The 25,292-nt window shown below is 34.7% G+C and overlaps 1 protein-coding gene across 1 annotated transcript; it reads right to left on the bottom strand.

The window, feature by feature from the left end:
• Positions 1 to 5,943: 5,943 nt before the first annotated feature.
• Positions 5,944 to 17,345, bottom strand: LOC114264986 (GroES-like zinc-binding alcohol dehydrogenase family protein). The gene is made up of 5 exons (XM_082879416.1): positions 16,975 to 17,345; positions 10,561 to 10,702; positions 9,225 to 9,451; positions 7,608 to 7,865; positions 5,944 to 6,470 (listed from the first exon to the last, which is right to left on the bottom strand). The coding sequence occupies exons 1-5, from the start codon at positions 17,014 to 17,016 to the stop codon at positions 6,156 to 6,158; spliced, it is 984 nt and encodes a 327-aa protein (XP_082735542.1). The 5' UTR covers positions 17,017 to 17,345; the 3' UTR covers positions 5,944 to 6,155.
• Between the last annotated feature and the right edge of the window lie 7,947 nt (positions 17,346 to 25,292).

Genomic DNA, 25,292 nt, shown 5'->3' with positions numbered 1-25,292 from the left:
TTATATTGTTAATATTTTATTTAATATAATTTGATTTCTCTACAAAATTAAGGGGGGCCATTAAAGAGAGATCCACACCCATTAGGAAATCATTATTTGATAGGGCTGAGAATAGTTCAAATTGATTCGATTTTGGGTAAAACCAAAACTATTTCGTTGTCTATGGTTCCATAAAAATTGGAATCAATCAATCCATTTAAATCATAGTACCAATCTGAACCAAGCCATTTAAACACGGTTCAACTTGGTTTGGAACCATAATTTTACATAATATGTTCATAAGAAAAATCATATAATATTTTTTTAAAAATTCAACCTATCATAAATTTTAAAAATAATAATATGCCCACCAAACAAAAACATAGCATTAAGAAAATATACATTAATATGTCCATGTTTTTTCAAAATATAACTTAAACAAGCATTCATTAAATTATGATTGTATGCATTAGGCTATATGATATGTATATAGTTTTAAGTTACATACGATCTGATTCGGTTTCAATCTAAAACTATGAATTTGAATCCGGAATCAATTCTTCAATTTTTCAAACGAAAATCGAACCACAGATTTTAAAAAAATCAATCCAAACCTACCGATTGGACTAAACCGGTTCGAATTATGAATTTTGTCGATTTCCTGGCTCAGCCTTACGATTTGAGAAGTTTAAATCATTTTTTTGGTTTACAGTTTTTGAGTTTTTTATTTTCTGTATTCATTTTGTCTCTATTAACTTTTTAAATATTTTAAGCAACTTTTTCTTTAATTCACTAAATCTAGATGTAGCTAAAAGGTATTAATTATAATTTTAAAAAAAGGACACCTTTTTTTTTTGTATTTATTATTTTTTTTACCAATTTTTTTGTGAATATTTTATTTTTCAGTTGCATCTAAAAATAAAAATAAAAATAAAAAATTTAATTAAAATATGAAAACAATTGACAAGATAACAAAACGTGAAAATTAGAAACTTAAAATTTATTTTTAAAAATTTAAAACCAATGACTATTGTGTAGTTTTATAGTTTTTTTTATTAGAATATTTAGAACTTAAGCTTGTGAGGTAGCGTGGCCCCATTTATAAAAATTTATGAAGTCACCACTGATTAACGTCATGTTACAGTGCAACAGTTGAGTGCTTATACATAAACCTCAAATAAGTTGAATCGGGCTAAAAGTTTGATCGTGCTAATTTAAATTGCGTTAAAAGTTAGGAAAATATTGAAGATTTTAAATAAATTATTAAATTTTTTATCAAATCTCTTACATAAATGTAGAATTTACACAAATCACATAAGTATAAATTTTACACTTATATAAAAAATTTAATAATTTATTTAAGATTCCTAACAAAACTCTAAGCGTTATTTAGACCCTTCAAGGCTAACTTTATTGTGAGAGGTTCTATGGTCAAACCCAAGTAATATCAATATTGAGTTGTTCTAGCGACTTTCCCAAAAAAAATAAAAAAAATCTACAAAACAATCTTACAATCTAGTATTCACGATCAATGATTAAGAATAACAACGATTTATTTATAATACGATGGTGTTATATGTATCAATTAATATATTAATTAGTATATTAATATTAATTATGATATTATTATTGATTTCACTCAAATTACAAATATAAAAAAATTCTTAAATTATGTCACATTATCAATTGGTACACTAATTAGTATACTGAGGTCTCGTTTGAGAACGGGTTTTTTAGTAATTTTTTGACTTTTTAGCTAAAATATGATGTTAAAAAAACTAGTATGTTTCGAATGACTTTTTGATTTTTTACGAAAAGATATGAAAAAATTAAAGAGAAAATGAAATCTTTGATTTTTTGGTATAAATTATTGGCTTTTTGACTTTTTTTAGTAACTTTTTAACTTTTTGACTAAAAAAATCACTTGTCAAACAAGACCTAATTTATGCATATAGCATTATTCTTTATAATAATATATAGATCTAAATTTCTGAATATTTTCCTAATAACTTTTCTAGGTTGGGCTTCCGTTAAACTCAAGTTGCCCACAATGGTGTAGGAATGGCTATACTTCCGATCATTCATTAACTTTTTCATCAAATTTAAATTTGGTAAAGAAAAAATAGTTAAATTTGTTCTCCAACCATTTTATTAAATTTGTATGAAATCAAAGAAGAGATAAATTTTTTTACTAGATCAAGGATGAATTAAATCCTTCACAAAATTTTCAACATATTATATATTTACCAAAATTTGATGAGATTTTTAAACAATAATAATGATATATAAACAAAAAAATTTATACAGAATGATATAATTCAATGTGGATAACATTGCCATTTCAATTTAAAACAAACTGTCCACAAATATGACATTATCATATTATTCTTGTAGTATTTTGTGCATAAACTTTTTGTTCAATAGAAGTTTCTAATTTAAAAAATAGTAAGAATTGAAGATAGTTTTTTATTTTTTTTTTCCATAAAAAATGGTTAAAACAACTTTTTAGGATAAGCTTGAAAGTTTTAAGAAATAATTGATTAAAAAAAAAAGAAAAGAAAAAATAGAATAAGAATTAGAGTGTTCCATATCAAAACAAACTTTTAACCAAAATTTTGGAGGACTTGTTGTCCAATAAATTCTATGATAATTAATGACGTTTTTTATCAAATATTAAAAAACGTTACTAATTGTTAATTTTTAAATACAATTTGAAAATTTTGTCATAAAAAATATCACTGAATTATAACTTTTAGCGACAATTTTTTAAAAAATTGTCACAAAAAAAAATGTCAGTAGTTTTCAACTTTCAGCGACAGTTTAAAAAATTTGTTACAAAAAAAATTACTAATTGTAAGTTTTAGTGACAATTTATAAAAATCGTAACAAAAAAAAGTTCCTAATTGTCAACTTTTATAGACATGCAAAAAAATTGTCACAAAAAATTATTTTTAGCGACGATTTTATTATGATTTATTTTCAATAGGATTTGATATGAATTAAGTTCAACTATTAAGACTTATTAGTAGTAACCCCAAAATTTATTCAAATTTTATTTTTTAAAAAAAAAGATAAGGATTGAAGATGTTCTAAATAGGTCGGGTGATTTCTAATGTTAGAATTTTTTGGGTTGGTGAAATACAAAACAAAATAAAAAAATAAAAATAAAAATTGCTAAAAATAAAACCAAATTAAAAAGCAAAAACATCTCTAACCGGGAAGATTTTTCAAATCCAACATGATTGTTGAAGTTTTTCAAAAGGATTTTTGATAGTACAAATTGGTGACGGTGGAGTGTAGACCGGAGAAAATAAAGTGTAGATCGAAGATATAACGCGTAGTCAGAGAATATATAGTATAGATCGAAGACAATGGTGGTAGATCAATGACGATGGTGGTAGATCGGAAATGATAGTGTAGATTAGAGATAGTAGAGTGTAGATCGGAGATAATGAAAGTGGTTGGTGACCGGTGGCAGTGGTGGCCAGCAGTGGATATAGTGGCGATGGCGGTATGTGGTGATGGTGTGAGCTTCATAAATGGGTGGAAAAAAAAAAGAAAAAAAAAAGAAAAAAAGAAGAAGATGCGAGAAAAAGAGATGAGAGATGAGAGAGAGAGAGCAAAAAGATTTGGAAAATATTAGACAGAGAAGATATTTAATGAGGAATAATGTTATATACACCAACTAGTGTACTAACTAGTGTATCAATTGATGATGTGACATAATTTAAGAGATTTTTGATATTGGGCCTGGCTTTGGTCCAGTCCACCATCAGACTGGACCGTGCTGTTGGGCCCGTAGGGGCCTACCACGGGTCCCGTTTTGAAAATCTGAACCGTTCAATGTGTAGAACTCGTCGAGTACTATATAGCTGCAAAAAATCACATTGATCGGATATCGATAGCCATGTGATCAAAATAGTTTTTTTATCAACTGTTAATTTATTCACCGTCTATTTTTTTTATACAAAACTGATTTGATCACATAGCTATCGATATCCGATCAACGTGATTTTTCACAGGATTATAGTACTCGACGAGTTTTACACATTAAACGGTTTATATTTTTAAAACGGGACCCGTGGTGGGCCTCCACGGGCCCAACAGCACGGTCCAATCCGATGGTGGACTGGACCAAAGCCAGACCCTTTGGTATTTGTCGTTTGTATAATGAGTGAAGTCAATAATAATGTCATAACTAGTGTTGGTATATTAATTAGTATACTAATTGGTGTATGTAACATCACCGTTTAATGAGAGTAATGTAAACAGTTGAATAGTCATTGGTGCATTTAAAAAGGTCAACAAGATAATTAAGCTCACTATGTTTAGCATAATGGGTTGAGGCTAAAATAGTTATAAAAAGACAAAATAGACTAAAAAATTAATAAGATAAAATGTCACATTCAAACCATAATCATTTCACTTTTTATCTCACAAAAGTCAAAAAAATCAAAAAAATCCATACCAGACAAGGCTTTTTATCTCAAACTAAAATAATCAAACAGCCAACTCACTTTCCAAATGAACACATTATAATATTGGCTCGTAAAAAACCCTAGATTTAATGGGCTTTATTATTTTATTCTTTATGTTTTGGGCTTCCAGCAAATTATTATTATTTTTCTTTTTGTTCTTTCATTTTTTTTGGATGTTTTTTTTCACAAACACAAACTAAAATGGACCTAATAATGGAAATAGCAATTGCACTTAACCATACAACTCAAAATGCCGCAAGTACTAAGGGAGAGTGTCTAAAGTAATTAGGATTGAATTTATGTTGTGGTGAGAGAAGATTTGTCTAACAATAAAGAATTTAAGTAACTAGGTATTTATTGGGGACTTTTGATGCGATGGTCAGGTAATTGCAAACATTTTAATTTCATATAATACAGGAAAAATTGATGAATCGACTATTTTATAGTTGTATATTGCATTAAATTCAATGATTAATTTGTTTTGATTATAAAAACGTGACTAATTAAATATATTAGTGAGAAATATACATCATTATTTTGGAAGACTTTTTTCCCATTTTTGCTACTTTACTTTTTCAATATATACTGTCACTCTATATTCTCACACACTATTACTAATCGCCGCCCTCCACTGTTGGCCATCACCCGTGATTCATCGGGAAAGTGGCTAACAACCGGCGAGTGGACAATGGCAACACAGGTGAACACGTGAACAAATAAGTAAGAGTAAAATTGTCTTCCAAATTGTTGTTTTCCTTTTGGGCAAAAAAGAAGAGAGTTTGAGGCAAGTATCCCAAAATTTTCAAATTTGAATTTATGCCTAAGTGCCCTATTAACATACAACTCTCAGCTCGGGTGCCCGAAATCACTGCCAAGCCCAATCCAATCCTTTCATGGAACTGGAGACGAGCTGATTTCTTTATTTTGGTAGGAAAAACTGATGTGGGGAAAAACACATTCAGATAACCTGTCCCATCCCTAATACTATTCTCTATCCCCTGAATCTTTATTGATTTATGAGATCACTTTTGCTAATATGAACAACAATAAGATATAAATGGCCAGAAAAAAGGAAGCATGTAGAGAAACAAGTGAACTTGATGGAAGGAAAAACTGCCCTACATACACAGGACATAATGGTTCTGTGAATACATTTGGATGAAAATTTAGTGACCATTGGATGAACAAATCATACAGGAGCACAACAATGACAGTATCAACTGTGTTAGTACAGTGCCAATTGTGGAAGTGGTAATGTTGTGGCCTTCATATTCTTCCAACTTTAGTTATGAGGATTTCAAAATAACACCTCACTAATGGAGATTCTTAATATTATCAAATTTGCAATAAAACCACCTTCTAAAATGAGGATTCAAGAATCCCTCTCTTTTAACCCAAATCAGGATTTTTAAAATTTACAGTTCCTAAATTCCCCGAGCCTCAAATCCTTTCCCAAGCTCATCATCCAAACAGACAAAATGATAGATAGCATAACAAAAGCTTAACACTACATGACATAACCACAAGAAAATATTCCACAATTTATTATTCTACATACAGTAGTTTTTAGTTGATTAACATACTGTCTTAAATAGATATACGCCTTCAAATAGATATCCACAGCATGATTCAACAAGTCCAACAAACATATTCCCTATGAGGAGGTAATAAAATAGTTCGATGTTCAGAACTTACAGCTCAATTGCCATCCGGTATCAGCAAAACAGATCCAGATGTTTTACGACTCTCAAGATCAGCATGCGCCTGTGCTGCCTGAGATAAAGGGTATGTATGATTTACACGGACTCGCAGCACACCAGATGCAACATTAGCGAAGACCTCTCCGGCAGCTTCTAGAAGCTCATCCCGTGTTGCAGTGTATTGCATAAGGCTAGGTCTTGTCAAGTACAGTGCTTTCGCTGCAAGTGCTGACAAAGGAAGGGGGTCAGGTGTGCCAGACGACTGCCCAAAATTCACCATGTATCCACGAGGTTTTAAGCATGCTAATGATCCCTGGAATTAATAAATTCTCAATTAGAGGCCTACTTAAACACAAAACATTAACGTCAATCTTGGGTATGTCAAGTTAAAAATAGTCAATCTTAGTTTGGTTGTGGTCAATTTTGACGGAATATTTATGCCATTGTGTTTTCTAGGTTGAGAAAACTTAATATATGTAAAATATTATCTTATAACCAAATCCAATCCTGCTCCTAAGTAAAACATAGAAATTCAAGTAAGATTGATTACGAATAGAGTAGAGAAGAAGCTTATAGTTGTGTCAAGTCTAGGTTGCAAGTATTAGTTTGGGGACAACCTTAGGTTTCAGACTGGTCCTCAAGTTTATGCTTATGAACTTTCGGGTTGTGTTTGAATCATGGATTTGGGTAGAGATTTGAAAAGAGAAAGAAAAATGTGAGGAAAATATACACTTTGCTTGGTTCCCATTTTTTAAAAACAGTTTTCAGAAAATTCTACACTCTTATTTTCCGTGTTTTTTTGTTTTTACTGAATTTTTTAAATATTTTATGCAAATTTTTTACTTTTTAGACACACCTAACATAAATACACCTAAAAAGTAAAAAAATTGTAAAAAAAAATCTTTTAAAAATTCACTAAATACCAAAAATACAAAAAAATACAAGAATTTAGTACATTTTTTGTATTTTTATGTATTTCTTAATTTTTTAAAATATTTTTTCACAATTTTTTTACTTTTTAGACACATCTAAGTAAGGTGCATCTAAAAAAGTAAAAAAAATGTTTAAAATTTTAAAAATATTCACTAAAAACAAAAAAATACGAAAATCAAAAAACTCAGTTTTCAAAAAACTTAATCCAGAAAACTCAAACCAAACACAGTGATAGGCTTTTTTTTTTTTCGCTTGCCTTTTCTTTTTTCCTTTCCAAATCTCTACCCAAATTCATGATCCATGCACAACCTTAAGAAAATCAACCTTAAGAAATTCATGACCATGGCAAGACTTGAATCCTTGACGTCCCATAAGGAGCAAACTGATATACTGAAAACATCATTAGATGGTATTTATTCAAAAATTGAGTCACAGCCATTGCATTTTCCACTACCTATTATCAGCGAGTATTTTGGAGTTTTTGTTGGATGTCTGATAATTAGTATAGAAAACTGACCTGCAAGGTGTCTTTTCCAACAGAATCATAAACAACTTCTACCCCTTTGCCTGATGTTATTTCATTGACCCGGGTGACAAAATCCTCTTCCTTGTACATTATCACATGGTGGCATCCATCTTCTTTGGCTTGTGCTGCCTTCTCTTTGGTTGAGACGGTTCCAATGACAGTGGCACCAAGTGCGTTAGCCCACTGGCATAAGAGAGACCCAACTCCACCAGCTGCTGCATGAACAAGGACAGTGTGTCCAGGTTCAACCTGTAATACTAAGCAATCTAGTCATATCCTACACAACATGAAAAATTAAGGCTCCAATTGTTCACAAAAAAAAAAACAAAAATTCATGAGAATTGGAGGAATTGTTCCAATTTGATCATGACACAGTCCTTCTAACTTAAACCTGAACAGTCGGAAGCAAAAAAATAGAACAACGGTTATAACAACAACAACAATAATTAATGTGGTAGTTCCCCTTACCTGGAGCTTACTTGCATGAAGTGGGCGGGGGAGCGAGAGCATATAAAAGTTTCTAAGGTTGGAAGCACAGATCATGTTTATGAGAAAGAATATGTTACATCCGTAGATATGCAACTCTAAAAGTAATATGCAGTCACAGCGTTCATCATCAGAGAGTATATCATGAAATGCACAAGCACTAACAGAGTGCATTTTGCACATTGATGTAATGCTGCTTTGAATTCATGTTGAATATTTGCATATTGACTAGTGAGTGTTATAGAACATGTCATGAAGGGTATATATATATATAGACAAACATGTCCTTTCAATCAAAAGATAATTTTTAATCATCTTTCTCATCTCTCCACATGTCCCAGCAAGAAAAAAAAGTTTAGATCTCTCTTTGCAAGTTCTTCTTCCTTCCCCTCCATCTATGTAGAATTTGAAACAAAGTCATCCGTCGAATAATCTAAGGACACAACATTGGTTGAAAAGATCATATATGATGCTATAAATGCAGACTTACTGATATTTAACAAAGAGTTTGGTTTTGTTGATTCCTTCAATAGGATTATTCAAAACAGGTACCTCTCCTTTCGGAAACAGTTTTTCATCAGCAATGAAGAAGGCTTAGACGAAGCCTTTTGGTAAAAAATGGGTTTCTTTAATGGATATGGCAATGTTTAATTAGTTCGCTGAATGTAAGCAAAATTTGGCAAACCAAGATAGTCCCCCTAATGCTCGTCAGTTCTAATCCTCACTGTCATGTTGGTTTTGGACAAACAAGATAGTCATCCCAAGTCTTATTGATCACAAAAATCATTGTTTGTTAATTAAAAATTACAGGCCTCATCTGCCTGTGTGTTTGTGGAAAAGGAATCCTCTTTTCTTGGCCTGACTTGAGAAGAGTGATGATGAAGATGGAAAAAAGACTATAGTTCGATAATGTTTGTTTTTTTTCCTTACATGGCATAAGTGGGTGTGGGCATAGTTTGGAGTCGGAATAACACTGACTACCCTACAGAGGATGAATTTAAAGCCCAAATAATGTGAATAGTCATTTAGAATAAAAAAATAAAATAAAACATGATAACCCATATTATAAGTTATTTTAAACTTGCAAAAGTCAAGATAGTGCCACGTGAAAATATAAATTACCTTAAAGCAACGGCGAACTAGGAATTGAGCTGTCATTCCCTTGAGGATGACAGATGCTGCTATAGTAGGATCAATGGAGGAAGGAACAGTTACTACTTTCTCCGCCGGAAGGATCTGCTCCTCAGCATATGAACCCATTGGATTACCAGCATAAGCCACGACATCTCCAACTTTTCTACCGGTTAGTCCAGGGCCCACAGCTGTCACCACACCAGCTGCCTCCATACCTGCAATTGACCAAATGGTGGAACATTTAACCAAATGGCATATTCCCAAGAGACATAAACAAACAACATTGGATCACAAGGAAACATTTTCTTTGTCTGAGCAAGTAATGTCACCTTAGCAGAAATTTCCTGTTACAAAGGATTAAACTTTTACCTTGAATGCATGTATTATCCACAGTTTAGATAAAATTCTCGTACAAATAACAATACACGAGAATATGAATTTTAGTTTTGAAGGTTTCTAATAGAGAGAAGTTTATGTTATTTAAGCTGGTCAGGGGTCACCATCACCAAAAACATATTCCTCCTAAATATTTCTAGAAAGTCATGAGCGGAAGTCCCAATGTGTAATTCCTGCTTTTCAGGAGGGCCACAAAGTCCATCTCCGAGGTTGCAAAAGACTTATTACTGTGAGAATGAATTTGCAAACACTAAATATTCTAGCAAACAATTCCCGAGATTAGGGACCTTATTCTTGCTGAGTTCCTGTCTTCTATTTGTTTTAAAATATTTCAATTTTGTTCTTTCCATTTCTTGCAACAATAATCATCGTTGGAAAATTTCTTCAATACATAATGGGATAGATCAAAAAAAAATCATAAAGTCTGTTACACGGACTCTTCAACATAAATCAAATACCCATGTCGAACACCCGACACTCGGACAAGAGTATGAGATATATGTTGGATACTTTTCAACGGATACTTCTTATATAATTGTATATATCACTATTATTATATGTACATATTATTTTATAATTGCTATAAATATTTTTTTAACCCTGCAAGTTACATATAGCACCATTTTATCTCACATACTTGATTAAAAATATAAAACTATGACATTTTTTTTTTGCCGAATCCGTGTACTCTTAAATTATGGTTTGATGAATCTGATCTCTAGATATATACCTACACCCGACACTCATACCCGAGTCCATGTAACATTGCATAAAGTAAAATGTTATTATATATCTATACAATCAGCTAACAACGCGTTGCAAAAGCTGCACTTGCAGTGATGAGCACTGATAATCAAACATGTGAAATCATTCATTTTTACGTACATGTATTGTATGTATATTATATATATAAGAAATAAAGCCAAACCTGGAGTAAAGGGTATTGTCGAGGCCTTATAAACTCCTTTCCGGAAGTAAACATCAATGAAGTTGAGCCCAATGGCCTTGTTTTTCACTCGGATTTCACCCTCCTTCGGCTCTCCTATTTCCACATCTTCCCACTTCAGAACCTATCATCATATTGATTCCGAAGTGAGTAAAAAACATGGCCCAATTTGTCATCGCAAACACCCCTTTCACCCAAATAAATGGTGTTCCGCAACAAATTACACTGCAATCAAAACATAACTGATGCAAAACTAAATTTGGCACGTACAGAAAATGCAATTCAAGAAAAACCAATATGAAATTGGATTTTCACGAGTGTAGAATCATGCTAAGGTACAATTCATATATATATATATATATATATATATATTAAGTGTGAATGGTAAGGACTATGATTGAAAAAAAGTGTCAAATAGGTCCAAGTGGTGATGATGATTGTTAGTGTATATTAGTGTATCATCATTGTGTTTGTTAGTGTAGTGTAGCATTATGTTAGTGTATCATTATTTAATTGTTCATAGTGTAGCATTATGTTAGTGTATCATTATTTAATTGTTCATAGTGTAGCACCTTTCGGTGGGCAATCATCCAAGGCATCCTCTATAAATAGAGTGCCTTCTTTGTGTAATTGATATATACAATTTATAGAAACAATTGTGCCTCTCTCTCTCTCTCTATTCGCTCATCTCTATCTTCTCTCACTTTCTCCAATTATTATTTCATGGTATCAGAGCCTAGTGTTACATTTCTGGCAATTTGCGATTTTGGTGTTTAGTCCCATCCACAGCGGCACTACATCAAACCACTCGGAATTTCCTCACGATTCCAACGGCACCAAGCCCGGCCTCAGAAAACCTTTCACGCGCCCACACGCGCCACCAGTGTCCACTGCGCGTCACCATTTCCGCCACCACTCTCACACGCGCCCGCACGCGCCATCCGTTGTTTCTCCCTTCCGACACGCGCCTACACGCGCCCACACGACCCGCGGCTGACGTCAGCCCTGCCTCTCCCGTACGCCGCACCTGCTATTGTGCACCCGCGTGCGCCGAATCATCTACTGTGCGCCGCGTCTGCGCCTGACTGCTACCGTGCACCGCCGCTTCCTGCTAACGTGTTCCTTCCTGCACTCTGCTAACATGCGCCGCTGACATATTTGCTGACATCATCTCTGTCCAGCATACCTTTCCTGGCTATTTTCGACCTTCCGGACTCACTGGTACACTCTGTTTTACCTAATTTTGCTCCTACAGGTCTATCATATTACTTTAAACCCTATTCAACTAGTATTATGGATCGTCATGATGCCTCCCATCCTATTTCCGTTATTTTGAATGGTTCAAACTATGTTCTGTGGGCCCAAGCCATGTCCTCCTTCCTAAAAGGAAAGAAGCTCTGGCGAATTGTCACCGGGGATGTGACTAAACCAGTGAAAGACAGTGACACTAATGAAACTACTGTTCCAACTGCTACATTTGAAGACCGACTTGAGGAATGGGACAGTAAGAATTACCAAATCATTACCTGGTTTCGTAATACCTCTGTTACATCTATCAGTCTTCAGTTTGGTCGCTTTCAGCTTGACTCTGTAACTACTCCTGCAAAAGACATCTGGGATTTCTTGAAAGAACGATACCAGACTACTGGTCTTGCCCACCAATATCAACTTCAGAACCAACTTCACCGCATGCGCCAAGAATCCACTCAGTCCATTAATGACTTCCTTTCTCAAATGTACTCTGTTTGGGATCAGCTTGCTCTTTCAGAACCAACTTGGCATACCCCCGAAGATGCTGTTTTATTTACTATCTATCGCAACCGGCAAAGGTTGGTGCATTTTCTTATGGCTCTTACTTCCTCCTTTGAGCCCGTACGTGCCTCTCTGCTTCATCGCCATCCATTGCCCACTCTTGAACAAGCAATTTCTGAGTTGCTATCAGAGGAGACGCGTCTCGGTACTCTTCAAACTCATCATGTGGACTCTGTTCTTGTCACTCCTCCGTACCGGCCATCATTTACCCAACGGACCACTGCTTGCCTCTATTGTCAGAATCGAGGTCTTCCTTCAACCCATCTCCTGGTCAATTGCCCCGTCAGATCCTGCCGCTACTGCAACAAACTTGGTCCTGGTCATCTGCAACAGGATTGTTTTCGCAATCCATCCCGATCATCGTCCAATAGCCACTCCTCTCGCGGTGGCTCTGCCCGGGGAAACTTTCATCGTTCCGGGAATCAGTCTCATCACACTGCTACTACTGCTTCTAGGAATCAGCCTCATCCCACTGCTGCTGCTGCTTCCGGGAATCAGTCTCCCCACACTGATGCTGTCACCTCTGAGGGGTTCTCTGAGTCTTCTGCTCCGTCTACCCCTCGCTTTTCTCCAACGGATGTAGAGGCCATGCTCAAACAACTTCTCTCCCCATCTGGTACACCTCCTCCTACTGCTTTGTCTGTAATCCCAGGTAACTCTTCTTGGTATTTTGACTCTGCCTGTTGTAATCATATGACCTCCAGTTCTACTATCTTTTCTTCCTTCTCTTCATCTCCTCATATTCCCTCAATACATACTGCTGATGGTTCCCTCATGTCTGTCCGTCATGTTGGTACTGTTTCCACCTCTTCTTTATCTATCCCTCAAGTTTATCATATCCCTGCTCTTACCTTAAACCTTATTTCCATTGGTCAATTATGTGAACTTGGTCTAACTGTCACATTTTCTGCTACTGATTGTTTGGTACAGGACCCTCAGACGGGGCAGACTATTGGGATCGGCCGTAAGCATGGACGTCTCTATGAACTCATTCACCTTCATGTTCCTGCCTCTCCTCCGATTGCTGCTCCTACATCTACTTTCTCATTATCTCCCTTTCATCTTTGGCATTGTCGTTTAGGGCATATTTCTGTTAATCGCTTACGGTCTTTGGTTTCTAGTGGACAGTTGGGTCATGAAATTCCCGATAATTTCGATTGTATCCCCTGTCAACTTGCCAAACAACCTGCTTTATCATTTAATAAAAGTACTTCAGTTTCCCTTGCACCTTTTGATCTTATACATTCCGATATTTGGGGGCCCTCCCCTACTACTACTATAGGGGGATCCCGCTATTTTGTTGTCTTTATTGATGATTTTTCCCGGTTTACTTGGCTTTTTCTCATGAAAACTAGGTCTGAACTTAAACACATTTATTATAGATTTGTCCAAATGGTCCACACCCAATTCTCCAAAACCATCAAAATTTTTCGCTCTGACAATGCTATGGAATATCGGGATTCTGATTTCCTTTCCTTTCTTCAGCATCATGGTACACTGCCTCATCGTTCTTGTGCTGGCACGTCCCAGCAAAATGGCCGTGCTGAACGGAAACATAGGCATATTCTTGACACTACTCGCGCCCTTCTTCTCTCTTCTTCCTGCCCTGAAAACTTTTGGGGGGAAGCTGCCCTCACTGCTGTTTACACTATCAACTGTGCTCCTTCTCCTGTCATCCATAATCAAACTCCCTTTGAACGTCTGCATGGCACTCCCCCTCCTTATGCCAATCTCCGGGTTTTTGGCTCTGCCTGCTTTGTTCTACTTCAATCCCATGAACACACCAAGCTTGAACCTCGTTCTCGTCTTTGTTGCTTTCTTGGGTATGGAATTGAACATAAAGGCTTTCGCTGTTGGGATCCTCTCTCTAAACGTCTTCGTATCTCCCGCCATGTCGTTTTCTGGGAGCACCAAATGTTTTCCTCGCTATCCTCTTTTCACTTACCCGCACTCTCCACTACTGTACTGTTTACTAATCCTTCTGTAGATCTTTTCTCTGCTGATTTTGATACAGGTTCCTCCTCCATCGAGACGCCCTTGCTCACTCCTGATCCTGTCCAGCCTGCTCTCCCTGAAGGTCTACCTCTTCTTGCCACACCTCCTTCTCCACCGGTTTTTCCTCCTACCGATCCTCCTACGGGTCGACCACGACGGGTAACTCAACCTCCTATCCATCTTCGTGATTATATTGTTGGATCTGCTGCCTTCTCTACTTATGAACCTACCTCCTATCGTGAGGCTTGTACTAATCCTCTTTGGCAGCAAGCTATGACCGATGAACTACAGGCCTTGGACAAAGCTCATACTTGGGATCTTGTTGATCTTCCTCCTGGCAAGACTGCCATTGGCTGCAAATGGGTTTACAAAATCAAAACACATTCTGATGGCTCTATTGAACGCTACAAAGTTCGTCTTGTTGCCAAGGGTTTCAACCAGGAATATGGTATTGATTATGAGGAGACATTCTCTCTTGTTGCTCGGCTAACCTCTGTTCGCAGTTTACTTGATGTTGCTGTTGCTCGCCACTGGGGGCTCTTTCAGATGGATGTCAAAAATGCTTTCCTCAATGGTCATCTTATTGAGGAGGTCTACATGCAACCTCCACCTGGGTCCACTTTTCCCCCTCATCAGGTTTGCAAACTACAGCGTGCTCTCTATGGCCTCAAGCAAGCACCACGTGCTTGGTTTGCTACGTTCAGTGCTACCATTCATGATTTCGGGTTCACCTCTAGCTCCTATGACTCTGCTCTTTTTATCCGGACTACTTCTCATGGTACCACTCTTCTTCTTCTGTATGTGGATGATATGATTATCACTGGTAATGATGAAGTTGGTATTCTCCACCTCAAACAGTTTCTCCACCGCCAGTTTGAGATGAAGGACCTTGGTACTCTTAACTACTTCTTAGGCCTTGAAGTCTCTCATGATTCTACTGGTTCCTATTTGTCCCAGGCCAAATATGCATCCGGTCTTCTGGCTCGTGCTGGTCTGACTAATTGCAAAACTACCACTACTCCAGTTGATCCTCAGCTTCGTCTCACTCCTCTTGATGGGACTCTTCTCTCTGATGCTACTCTTTATCGCCAACTCGTCGGCAGCCTTGTCTATCTCACAATAACTCGTCCTGACATTGCCTATGCTGTTCACATTGTCAGTCAGTACATGTCGGCTCCTCGCACTCCCCACTATACTGCTCTACTCCGCATCCTTCGCTACCTCAAAGGCACTCTGTTCCATGGTCTTCACTTCTCTGCTTCCTCCTCTCTTGAACTGCGTGCCTTTTCCGATGCTGATTGGGCTGGGGATCCTACGGATCGACGCTCCACCACGGGATTCTGCTTCTTCTTAGGGGATTCTCTTCTTGCTTGGCGTAGCAAAAAACAATCCCTCACTGCCCGCTCTAGCACCGAAGCTGAATACCGAGCTCTTGCTGATACTACTCAGGAACTTCTCTGGCTTCGCTGGCTTCTTGCTGATATGGGTGTTTCTTCTTCTGCTCCTACCCCTCTCTATTGTGACAATCAGAGTGCCATTCAGATTGCTCACAATGATGTTTTTCATGATCGCACCAAACATATTGAGATTGATTGTCATTTCATTCGCCAGCATGTTACTTGTGGTACTGTTCGTCTTCTCCCTATAGCTTCCGTCGATCAACCCGCTGATATCTTCACTAAGGCTCATCCTCCTGGCCGCTTCAATGCTTTTGTTTCCAAACTCAACTTGGTTGATACTTTCCCTCCTTGAGTTTGCGGGGGGCTGTTAGTGTATATTAGTGTATCATCATTGTGTTTGTTAGTGTAGTGTAGCATTATGTTAGTGTATCATTATTTAATTGTTCATAGTGTAGCATTATGTTAGTCTATCATTATTTAATTGTTCATAGTGTAGCACCTTTCGGTGGGCAATCATCCAAGGCATCCAAGGCATCCTCTATAAATAGAGTGCCTTCTTTGTGTAATTGATATATACAATTTATAGAAACAATTGTGTCTCTCTCTCTCTCTCTCTATTCGCTCATCTCTATCTTCTCTCACTTTCTCCAATTATTATTTCAATGATGAAGAAAAACGAAATATTCTTTAACCAAATGACTTAATTAAACGAACTCGAATATAGAAAATCACAAGTACACATAGGAACTGTTAAAAAATTTATAATTAAAAAAAGAAAAGAAAAGAAAAGACAGCAAATTGAAATAGGATGATGAGGCAATTCAAAATCTGTGTTAATCCGCATAAATTATTAATTAAACAAACCCAATTGAAGCATCATTGAAAACGATAAACTAACTAGAAAACGAACACTAATAATAGCTTTTATGAATTTCAATTTCAAAGAATGGTGTGCAAGCAAGTACCAAACACCGTACAAGATAATCAAACCACATAACAAAGCTGAAAATTTCAAAAAAATGAAATTGGGTAGATCATACGGCATCGGATGAAATCATTTGGATTTGATCCCAATGGACGAAACCAGAACTGGGTCATCAAGAAATTAGCCCAAAAGACTCAAAAACACAAACAATTGACAATATTACAAGAGGGAGAGACAGAGAGAGAGAGAGAGAGAGAGAGAAACCTCAGGACCACCAAGTTCATGAACCCTAATGGCTTTGACCATGGTTGCTTTGGTAGTGGAGAGTGTGGACAAGGAGTGAAAGCTTTGGTTCTTCTTAGTGGAGGTGGTGTGGTTGTGGGTAATTTGAAGGTGTACAAGGGAGTGACTGCGCAAGAGAAGACCAGAGAGAAATGGTTTTTTTTGGTAGAAGTTTGGGGTAGTGACAATACTGACGATGATGATGATGCAATTTTAACCTCAATAAACCCATTTGTTTTTTTTTTTAATCCAAGTCAAGTTCTCATCTTTGAGAGATGAATGGGGATGGGAAAACGGAAAAGGGTGAGAGGGCCGCGTTTGCTTGCTCAAATGTTAAGGAATACCGTAAAATTACTACAGCCTTTTTGGACACGAGGGTAAAAGTAGGTTTTGGTTTTTAATTTTTTTTTTTTTTTTTTTTTTTTGAGTTATAATTGGTGAGAATTTTCTAAAAATATTTTTCAGAAAATTTTATTTTTTTGTTTTTCGTATTTTTTGATTTTTACTAAATTTTTTTAATATTTTAAGTAATTTTTTTAATTTTTAGACATACTAACATAAATATATCTAAAAAGTAAAAAATTTGTGAAAAAATCTTTTAAAAATTCACTAAATATCAAAAATATAAAAAAAAATACGAGAATTCAGTATATTTTTTTATATTTTTATGTATTTATTAATTTTTTTAAATATTTTCTCACAATTGTTTTACTTTTTAGATACATCTAAGTAAGATATATATAACAAAGTTAATTTTTTTTAAAAAAAAATTAAAAATATTCACTAAAAATAAGAAAACATGAAAACCAAAAAACTCAATTTTCAAAAAACTTAATCCAAAAAACTCAAACAATTTAGTTTCGTTTTTTTGAAAACAGTTTTTAAAAAATTCTACTTTTTTATTTTTCATATTTTTTTATTTTTACTGAATTTTTTTAATATTTTAAGCATTTTTTTTAATTTTTAGACACACTTAATATAAATACACATAAAAAGTATAATTTTTGTGAAAAAAATCTTTTAAAAATTCAATAAATACCAAAAATACAAAAAAAAAAAAATTAGTATGTTTTTTGTATTTTTATGTATTTGTTAATTTTTTAAAATATTTTTTCACAATTTTTTTACTTTTTAGATACATCTAAATAAAGTACATCTAAAAAAGTAAAAAAAAAATACTTAAAATTTTAAAAATATTCACTAAAAACAAAAAAAAAACACAAAAAATAAAAACCTCAGTTTTCAAAAAACTTAATACAAAAAAATTCAAACCAAATATACTGATTTTTTTTTCAAAAAACTCATTTGTTTACTTTTTACATTTTTTTTAAAATCAAAAAATTTGCTTTTGGTTTATTTTTTAAAATTTAATTATGTTTTTAAATCATGATCCAGATGAAACATGTTAGTTAACTATATTTTTAAAATACAATTCAAAATTACTTTTAAAACTCTTCTCCTCTCTTTTTTTTTATTATTATTCTTTTAATCAATCATTTTTTCTCTCTCATCTCTCATCTCTCATCTCTCCTCTCATATTCTCTCACATTTTATACATCGATTAATCAAAAAGAATTAAAAAATTACAAATTATCTAAAACTATTTTCAAAATTCATAACCAAACAAATTTTTTTTTTTCAAATCATGATGCAAAAACTCAAAATTCAAAACTTTAAACACAATTTCACACTTAAATCATAATTCTAAAATAAAACCAATTACTAGATAGTTCAAAAACCAACATCTCACTATTTTTTTTTCTATTTAATTTTAAATTTGAGTAAAAATTTCAATTTAATATAAATTATTTTAATTTTTTATCAATTTTTTATTAAAATATTTTTTAAAATTTATTTCTTCTCCCATGTTTCCATTTCATCAAAGTTAATGAAAAAACAAAGGGAAGATAACTGCACAATGGGTGCAGCAAAAAAAAAATATAAAAATATAAAAGAAATTATGTATTTTAATAATTAAAATAATATTTTTTTCACGTTTTTATATATATATATTTTTCACTAATGCAGTTATTTCTCTAAAAAAAATTATCTTCAATACTTTATCTTGTTAAATTCAGGCGAATTACACTAACAGTTCCTATACTTTGGGATTTGTATCACTACTTTTTAATTGTGACACATTTGACCTTAAATTTTGAATCTTGTTCCAAATAAAGACAATTGAAAATATCATTGCTTAATTTCAATGGTAAAATCATCAATCTAATAAAATATAAACTAATTTGACAAAAATAAATGTCAAAAAATTATTTTTGAATTTTTAAAAATTATTTTATCCATTAAAGATAAAATTATGTAAAATTGATAAATTCTTTAGACATTTATTTATTTTACTAAATTATTTTTTATTATATGTTTAGATGATGATAATGTAATGAGTGATTGTTTTTATTTCATTAAATTAGTTTTTATTTTTCCAAAATTCAAATATGGCAACAACTTTGATATCATTATTAAACTAATCCATTAAATCAAAAAATTCAAAACTAAAAACATTTCATATATTAAATATATTAATTACACATTAAAATCTTAACAACAACCAATTACGTAATCATCATCTAAACACATAATAAAAATTAATTTGGTAAAAAAAATAAGTAAATAAATGTCTAAAAGATTTATCAATTTTGCATAATTTTATCTTTAGTGTGTAGAAATAATTTTTAAAAATTTAAAAATATTTTTTGACATTTATTTCTGTTAAATTAGTTTATATTTTATCAAATTAACAATTTTGCCTTTGAAATTAAACAATAGTATCTTCAATTATCCTTATTTGAAACAAGATTCAAAATGCAGGGTCAAATATATCGAAAAATATATCACAATTAAAAAGTCATGGACCAAAGTGATACGACTTCCAAACTATAGGGACTGTCAGTGTAATTTACCCTTTAAATTCTTAATTTTATGAGAAAAGTGACTCTCTCTTGATTTAATGAAATGAGTATAAATAATTTTTAAATATTTTTTATCAAATTTAAATTTAATAAAAAAAATGAAAAATTAGAGATTATTTAAGTTACGCATATTTGCTAGGAATTTGGATCATCGGCCGCCCTACCCGGCAGCCCCCCAAAACGACGTCGTTTTGGGGGTTTTTTTTTTTTTTTTTTTTCTTTCTTCTTCTTCGTTCTTGTTTTCTCTCTCTCTCTTCGATGATCCAAAACCAGAGGGGAGGGGAGGGGAAGGGAGGGGGAGAAGAGGGAGGAGGGAGGGGGAGGTCCGATCGTCGCCGTCGCAAGTCGTGGCCTCGCCGCTGGCCGTCGCAGCACCGCCGCACCGCCGTCTCCTCCGCCTCCGCCTCCTCCTCCTCCTCCCCCACTGGTTATGGCCCCCTCCAGTCCGGCCCACCGGCGGCTCTTCTTCCCCTCCCTTCCCCCTCTCTCTCATTCCCCTCCCCTCCCCTTCCCTCTGGTTCTGTCGAGCTCGACGAGGAAGAAAGAAAAAAAATCAAAAAAACCCCCAAAACGACGTCGTTTTGGGGGGCTGATGGAACGGCTGCCGAAAACGGCGGCCGAGGATCCTTGCTCATTTGCTAGTACAAGTTTTTATTAATCAAACTGACAGATGCTTGGGCTTGCTTTTTCGAAGGCGAGTTCAGTGTTGGCTCTGTGGTTCAAAACTGACAGATGCTTTTTTGAAAATTGACTATTTAAATTCGTTTTTGATTTTTTTTTTTAAAAAAAAAACTTGTACAAAAGTATAGAAAATAATGCGATTGAGTGTTTTGAATTTTTTGCCATTTTAGCTAAAAACCTTCACCCCAAACTGACCATACTACAAAAACAAAATAATAGTAATATAACAAATAAAATATTGTAAAGTCTCGTTTGACAACATTACTTTTTAATTTAAAAGTAAAAAAGTTACTGAAAAAAAAAAGCCAACAAATTAGATCAAAAAGTCAAAGATTTCATTTTTCTCTACTTTTTGTATATCTTTTTCATAAAAAATTAAAAAGTCGTCACAAACATAGTAATTTTTTTATATCATATTTTTGTAAAAAATTCAAAAAGTTACTAAAAAAATTTATTCCCAAACGAGGCCTAAGTAGTTTTATAAGGTGGTGTTTGATAAAACTAAAAATTGAAAATTAATATTTGAAAATTGAATGGTAATTTTTTAAACTGAAAATATATTTGATAAATATTTAAGTAATGAACTAAAAATAAATTGTTTGATATTATAAGATCAAATTTGAAATTTATTATATTTAAATTGTATATTTCAATTTTTATATTGTGATAACGGTGGTGATGGTATCACAATAATAATGGTGGTGGTGGTGGTGGTGGTGGTGGTGGTGGTGGTGGTAGCACTAGCAGTAGCGATTATAGTGACAGTAAAATGATGATGGTATTTATAATAGCAATGACAATAGTAAAGAAAATGCTAGTGGTAGTGACATGATGGTGATGGTGGTGGTAATGGCGGTAGTGGTGGCGGTGGCATGGTAGTGGTGATAGTAATAGTGGTAGTGATAGTGGTAAAGACGGTAATAGTAGTAAAATGATTGTAAATAGTGGGGTTAACGGTAGCAATAGTAGTAGTGGTGGCGGTAGCAATAGCAACGGTAGCATGATAATAGTCGTGGTGGTGGTGAGCATTTTTCAATAAAATTTTTTAGTATTTATAAATTTAGTTATGATTAAGTAAGTTTCATATGACTTAGGTCTTGTTTGGGAACATATTATTTTAGTAACTTTGTGGCTTTATACGAAAAATATGCAGAAAAATAGAGAGAGTGATGAGACAACTTATAGTGACTTTTTGATTAAAATATATTGACAAACGAGACCTTAATTATTATTTTTTTATGTAAATTTTTTGCCTATATTTTAAGAGACTCTTAAATTCTTAAGTAATCTCAATTATGATTATCAAACGGGCTTAAGTGATTATTGTTTAATACATTCAATTTACGTACTGAATCAGATTATCAAACACTCTTTAAATTACCACCAAATAATATGTTTTTTTGTCGTATTGGAGTGATGCTCATGTAGTAGTTGTCATTTTGTCTATCAAAATAGAATATTAAAGTGATAGGTCTTATTATTTTAATCAATAAAATATATGATTAGTTTTTTTTCAAGTCCATGGATGCACAAGATTTCATTTTGATAATTTAAATTATTTATCTTATAAGATTATTATTATTCATAAAAAAAATTAAATCAATTTGATAATTAAAAGAAAAAATTGGTGATAAATCCAACTTAAGGAGAGTGTAAAGTATTAGGTCCAGTAAATATTTTTTATTGGTGAAAAGTCGACACTTTGTGAAATAGTTTGGTAAAACATCCGAGAAGACATTTTGTTTCTAATTTTATCCATTGATTTTTTTATCTGTTTGACTTTTCGTTGACTATATGTTCAAATTTATATCTATCTGTTCAAATTTTTTAACTATTTGTTCAGTTTTTTCCCCTATATGTTCAATTTTTCTCCTAAATTATATCTATCTGTTCAAATTTTCCCTTTAATTCTATCTATCTATTCAATTTTTCCCCTAAATTCTATCTGTTTGTTCAATTTTTTTTTTCTATTTGTTAAAAATCTGTGCCAACTTTTTTGTTTATCTATTGCCATCAACATCAATTTTTTTTCCAGGTCTGTCTCATACATACATACACTCACTGTTGGAAATAATGGTTTTATAGGCTTATGTGGAGATGTGATTTGGAAATACTCTTGGACCTTGTATGACGTTTCTGATCCTCTGATTGCCACCTGAAAAAGGATGAACACTCCGGTCGGTGGTGCCGGAATTAGCACTCTGACGGACAAGTTAATATATGCTCTCTCGTTAGCTTCTATCTCAAGTTTATTTTATCTATTCTAACATACCTCTCTTTGGTTGATGTCCTTCTTATTTATACTCGTTTATGGTCCCAGGGTTCGGGCCCACTTTTAATCCAGCGCACAACTGCTCATTCGATCTTTCTGTCGTATGTCAATTCCTACTCGGCTTCTTGTACGATTAATTCAATGGCCGATTTAAATATTTGGCTTCAGGACCCCCCAGGACGGAGCCGAATAGCATTTGTTCTGATTTCCTTCAAATATATTTGGCTTTCTTAAATATAAAATTATTCGGCTCCCACAATTGCCCCCCAAACATCCTACTAACGCCAGTTAGTCGGCATGTTTGGTCTTAAACTCGAAGAGTCAAAAATACGGCGGTTACACTCTTTCCAACACTGAAGCATCAAAACGTCCACACTTTTTAGAAATCATTATAATTTCTCGCCTATTCGTACGCTTCATTCATTTAATGCGATTTGAAACCGTGTAGTCCCTTCAAATGTATGTTTTTCGAATAAAAAAATCTTCTTGGTTGCCTGTCAGTATACCTCCTTTATTTCACGACCTCTGCAACTTCTTCATGTTCCTCATTGTCCTCTCTACTCCTTGTAAGTTCTTCTTTTCTTCATTCCAACTCCCATTTCCTTGTTTGTTTTTAGTTTAGCGTACTTCCTGTTCTGGTTAGGATGGCGAAATATTTGAAAGCCCTTCTTTCAGTGGATCGTATTTTCGCTTTTCGACGCCATTTTTCTATTCCTGACGATGTTCATCTGTCACTAGTAGCAGAGAGCATAGTTGACATAGAAAGGACCGATGCGAGTACAATCATCTTTCCTCTCCTGTCAATCACTGAGGGTAGAGTCTGTTTCCCCCTTCACCCGTTTTTTAGGGTCGTCCTTCGCCATTGGAGTCTACTCCCTTCTCAGCCTAACGTAAACTTTTACCGAATCATAATGGGAATTGTAGAATTAAACTACCGTCTTAGGCTCAATCTTGGAATTCCTGCTATGCGGCATTGTTATGCCTTGGCCAAATCCTCTAGCCGACACGGACGCTACTTTCTTAGGGCCAAGGAGACGGACGCTACTTTCTTAGGACGGTATTTTCTGAGGGTAGAGTCTGTTTCCCCCTTCACCCGTTTTTTAGGGTCGTCCTTCGCCATTGGAGTCTACTCCCTTCTCAGCCTAACGTAAACTTTTACCGAATCATAATGGGAATTGTAGAATTAAACTACCGTCTTAGGCTCAATCTTGGAATTCCTGCTATGCGGCATTGTTATGCCTTGGCCAAATCCTCTAGCCGACACGGACGCTACTTTCTTAGGGCCAAGGACACTGACCACTCTTTGGTGACTATGCTTGCCAGCTCTGGCAAGCGTGTTGACGATGTCATGGTCGTTGTCCGAGATAATTGGGAATTCGACGAGGGCAAAGATCGCCTAGATCCTGTGCCTAGACAAAAAGGCGAACCAGGTGGCTGTGTAGTCCCATTTTTCACACATTTCTTATACGTTCATTCAGCTTTAATCCCACGTACTAATCATTTCCGTTCATGTAGGTAACGATTTGAAGAAAATACTTCCTTTGGCCGACGACGTCGTACTTTAACAAGTCAAAACAGCGCTATAATTTTTTGGCCGTCCTAACCTTCAAAAACAAGGGCGGGCTGCCTATATATTGTTGCGACACGAACCTACGTATGCCACTTTTTCGATCGCGGATCACATTCTGATTTCGAAGGGCGAACCATAGCTCACGACACTTATTTTCCCAAACTACAAGAACCTTAGGAAAATTGGTGTCAAAGATTCGGATTTGGATCAAGGTGAAGTCCGTGATTAGGTCACTGAACCAAACAAAGTCAACGCAGCTTTGGAGGAAGTTGACGTGGCTCTCAGCTCAGCTTTTGAGGAAGTCGGCCTTAACTCCGCATCCACTTCAGGCCGGGTTGATATATCGTTAGACGATAATATTTTTACCGATTTAGGAGATCTTTTCGGCACGAAACCTGAAGATATGGCTGGTGAGTCGCTTGCACAGATGGTCAGAAAAAAGAATGCCGAGAAGTTGGCGGCTCAAAGAAGGGCCGAGGCTACCAGGTCTGAGCCCCCTCTACCCATTCAGATTGACTATGTTCCTCCGGCTCCTATTGAGGCTATAATTTCTGCAACTATTATTGAAGAAATGGAGCAAGCAGACAATTAGTTGGCCGAGCAGAGGGTGAAAAATGCCCTATCAAGTTTGAAGTTGATCTTTCTGAAGAGTTAGTCGACAAACAGCCGTGCGTGGAAGAACCGCAAGATATCTCGGCGTCGTTTATTATCTAACCCAAAATAAAGAACACACCGGTCTCTGCTGATGCATTGGCTTTAAAGGACCCCGTTGTGGCGCTAAGTGTGGCCTCATCGATATCTTTACCATTTGATAGGGCTGCATTCCGTGTAGAGTCAGACGTGGTGTTGATAG

Source organism: Camellia sinensis, chromosome 1 (assembly GCF_055761805.1).
Source record: "Camellia sinensis isolate YWXY chromosome 1, ASM5576180v1, whole genome shotgun sequence".
Lineage (NCBI taxonomy): Eukaryota > Viridiplantae > Streptophyta > Magnoliopsida > Ericales > Theaceae > Camellia > Camellia sinensis.
The sequence above is the reverse complement of the archived record's forward strand: the minus strand, read 5'-3'. Positions and strand labels throughout refer to the sequence as shown.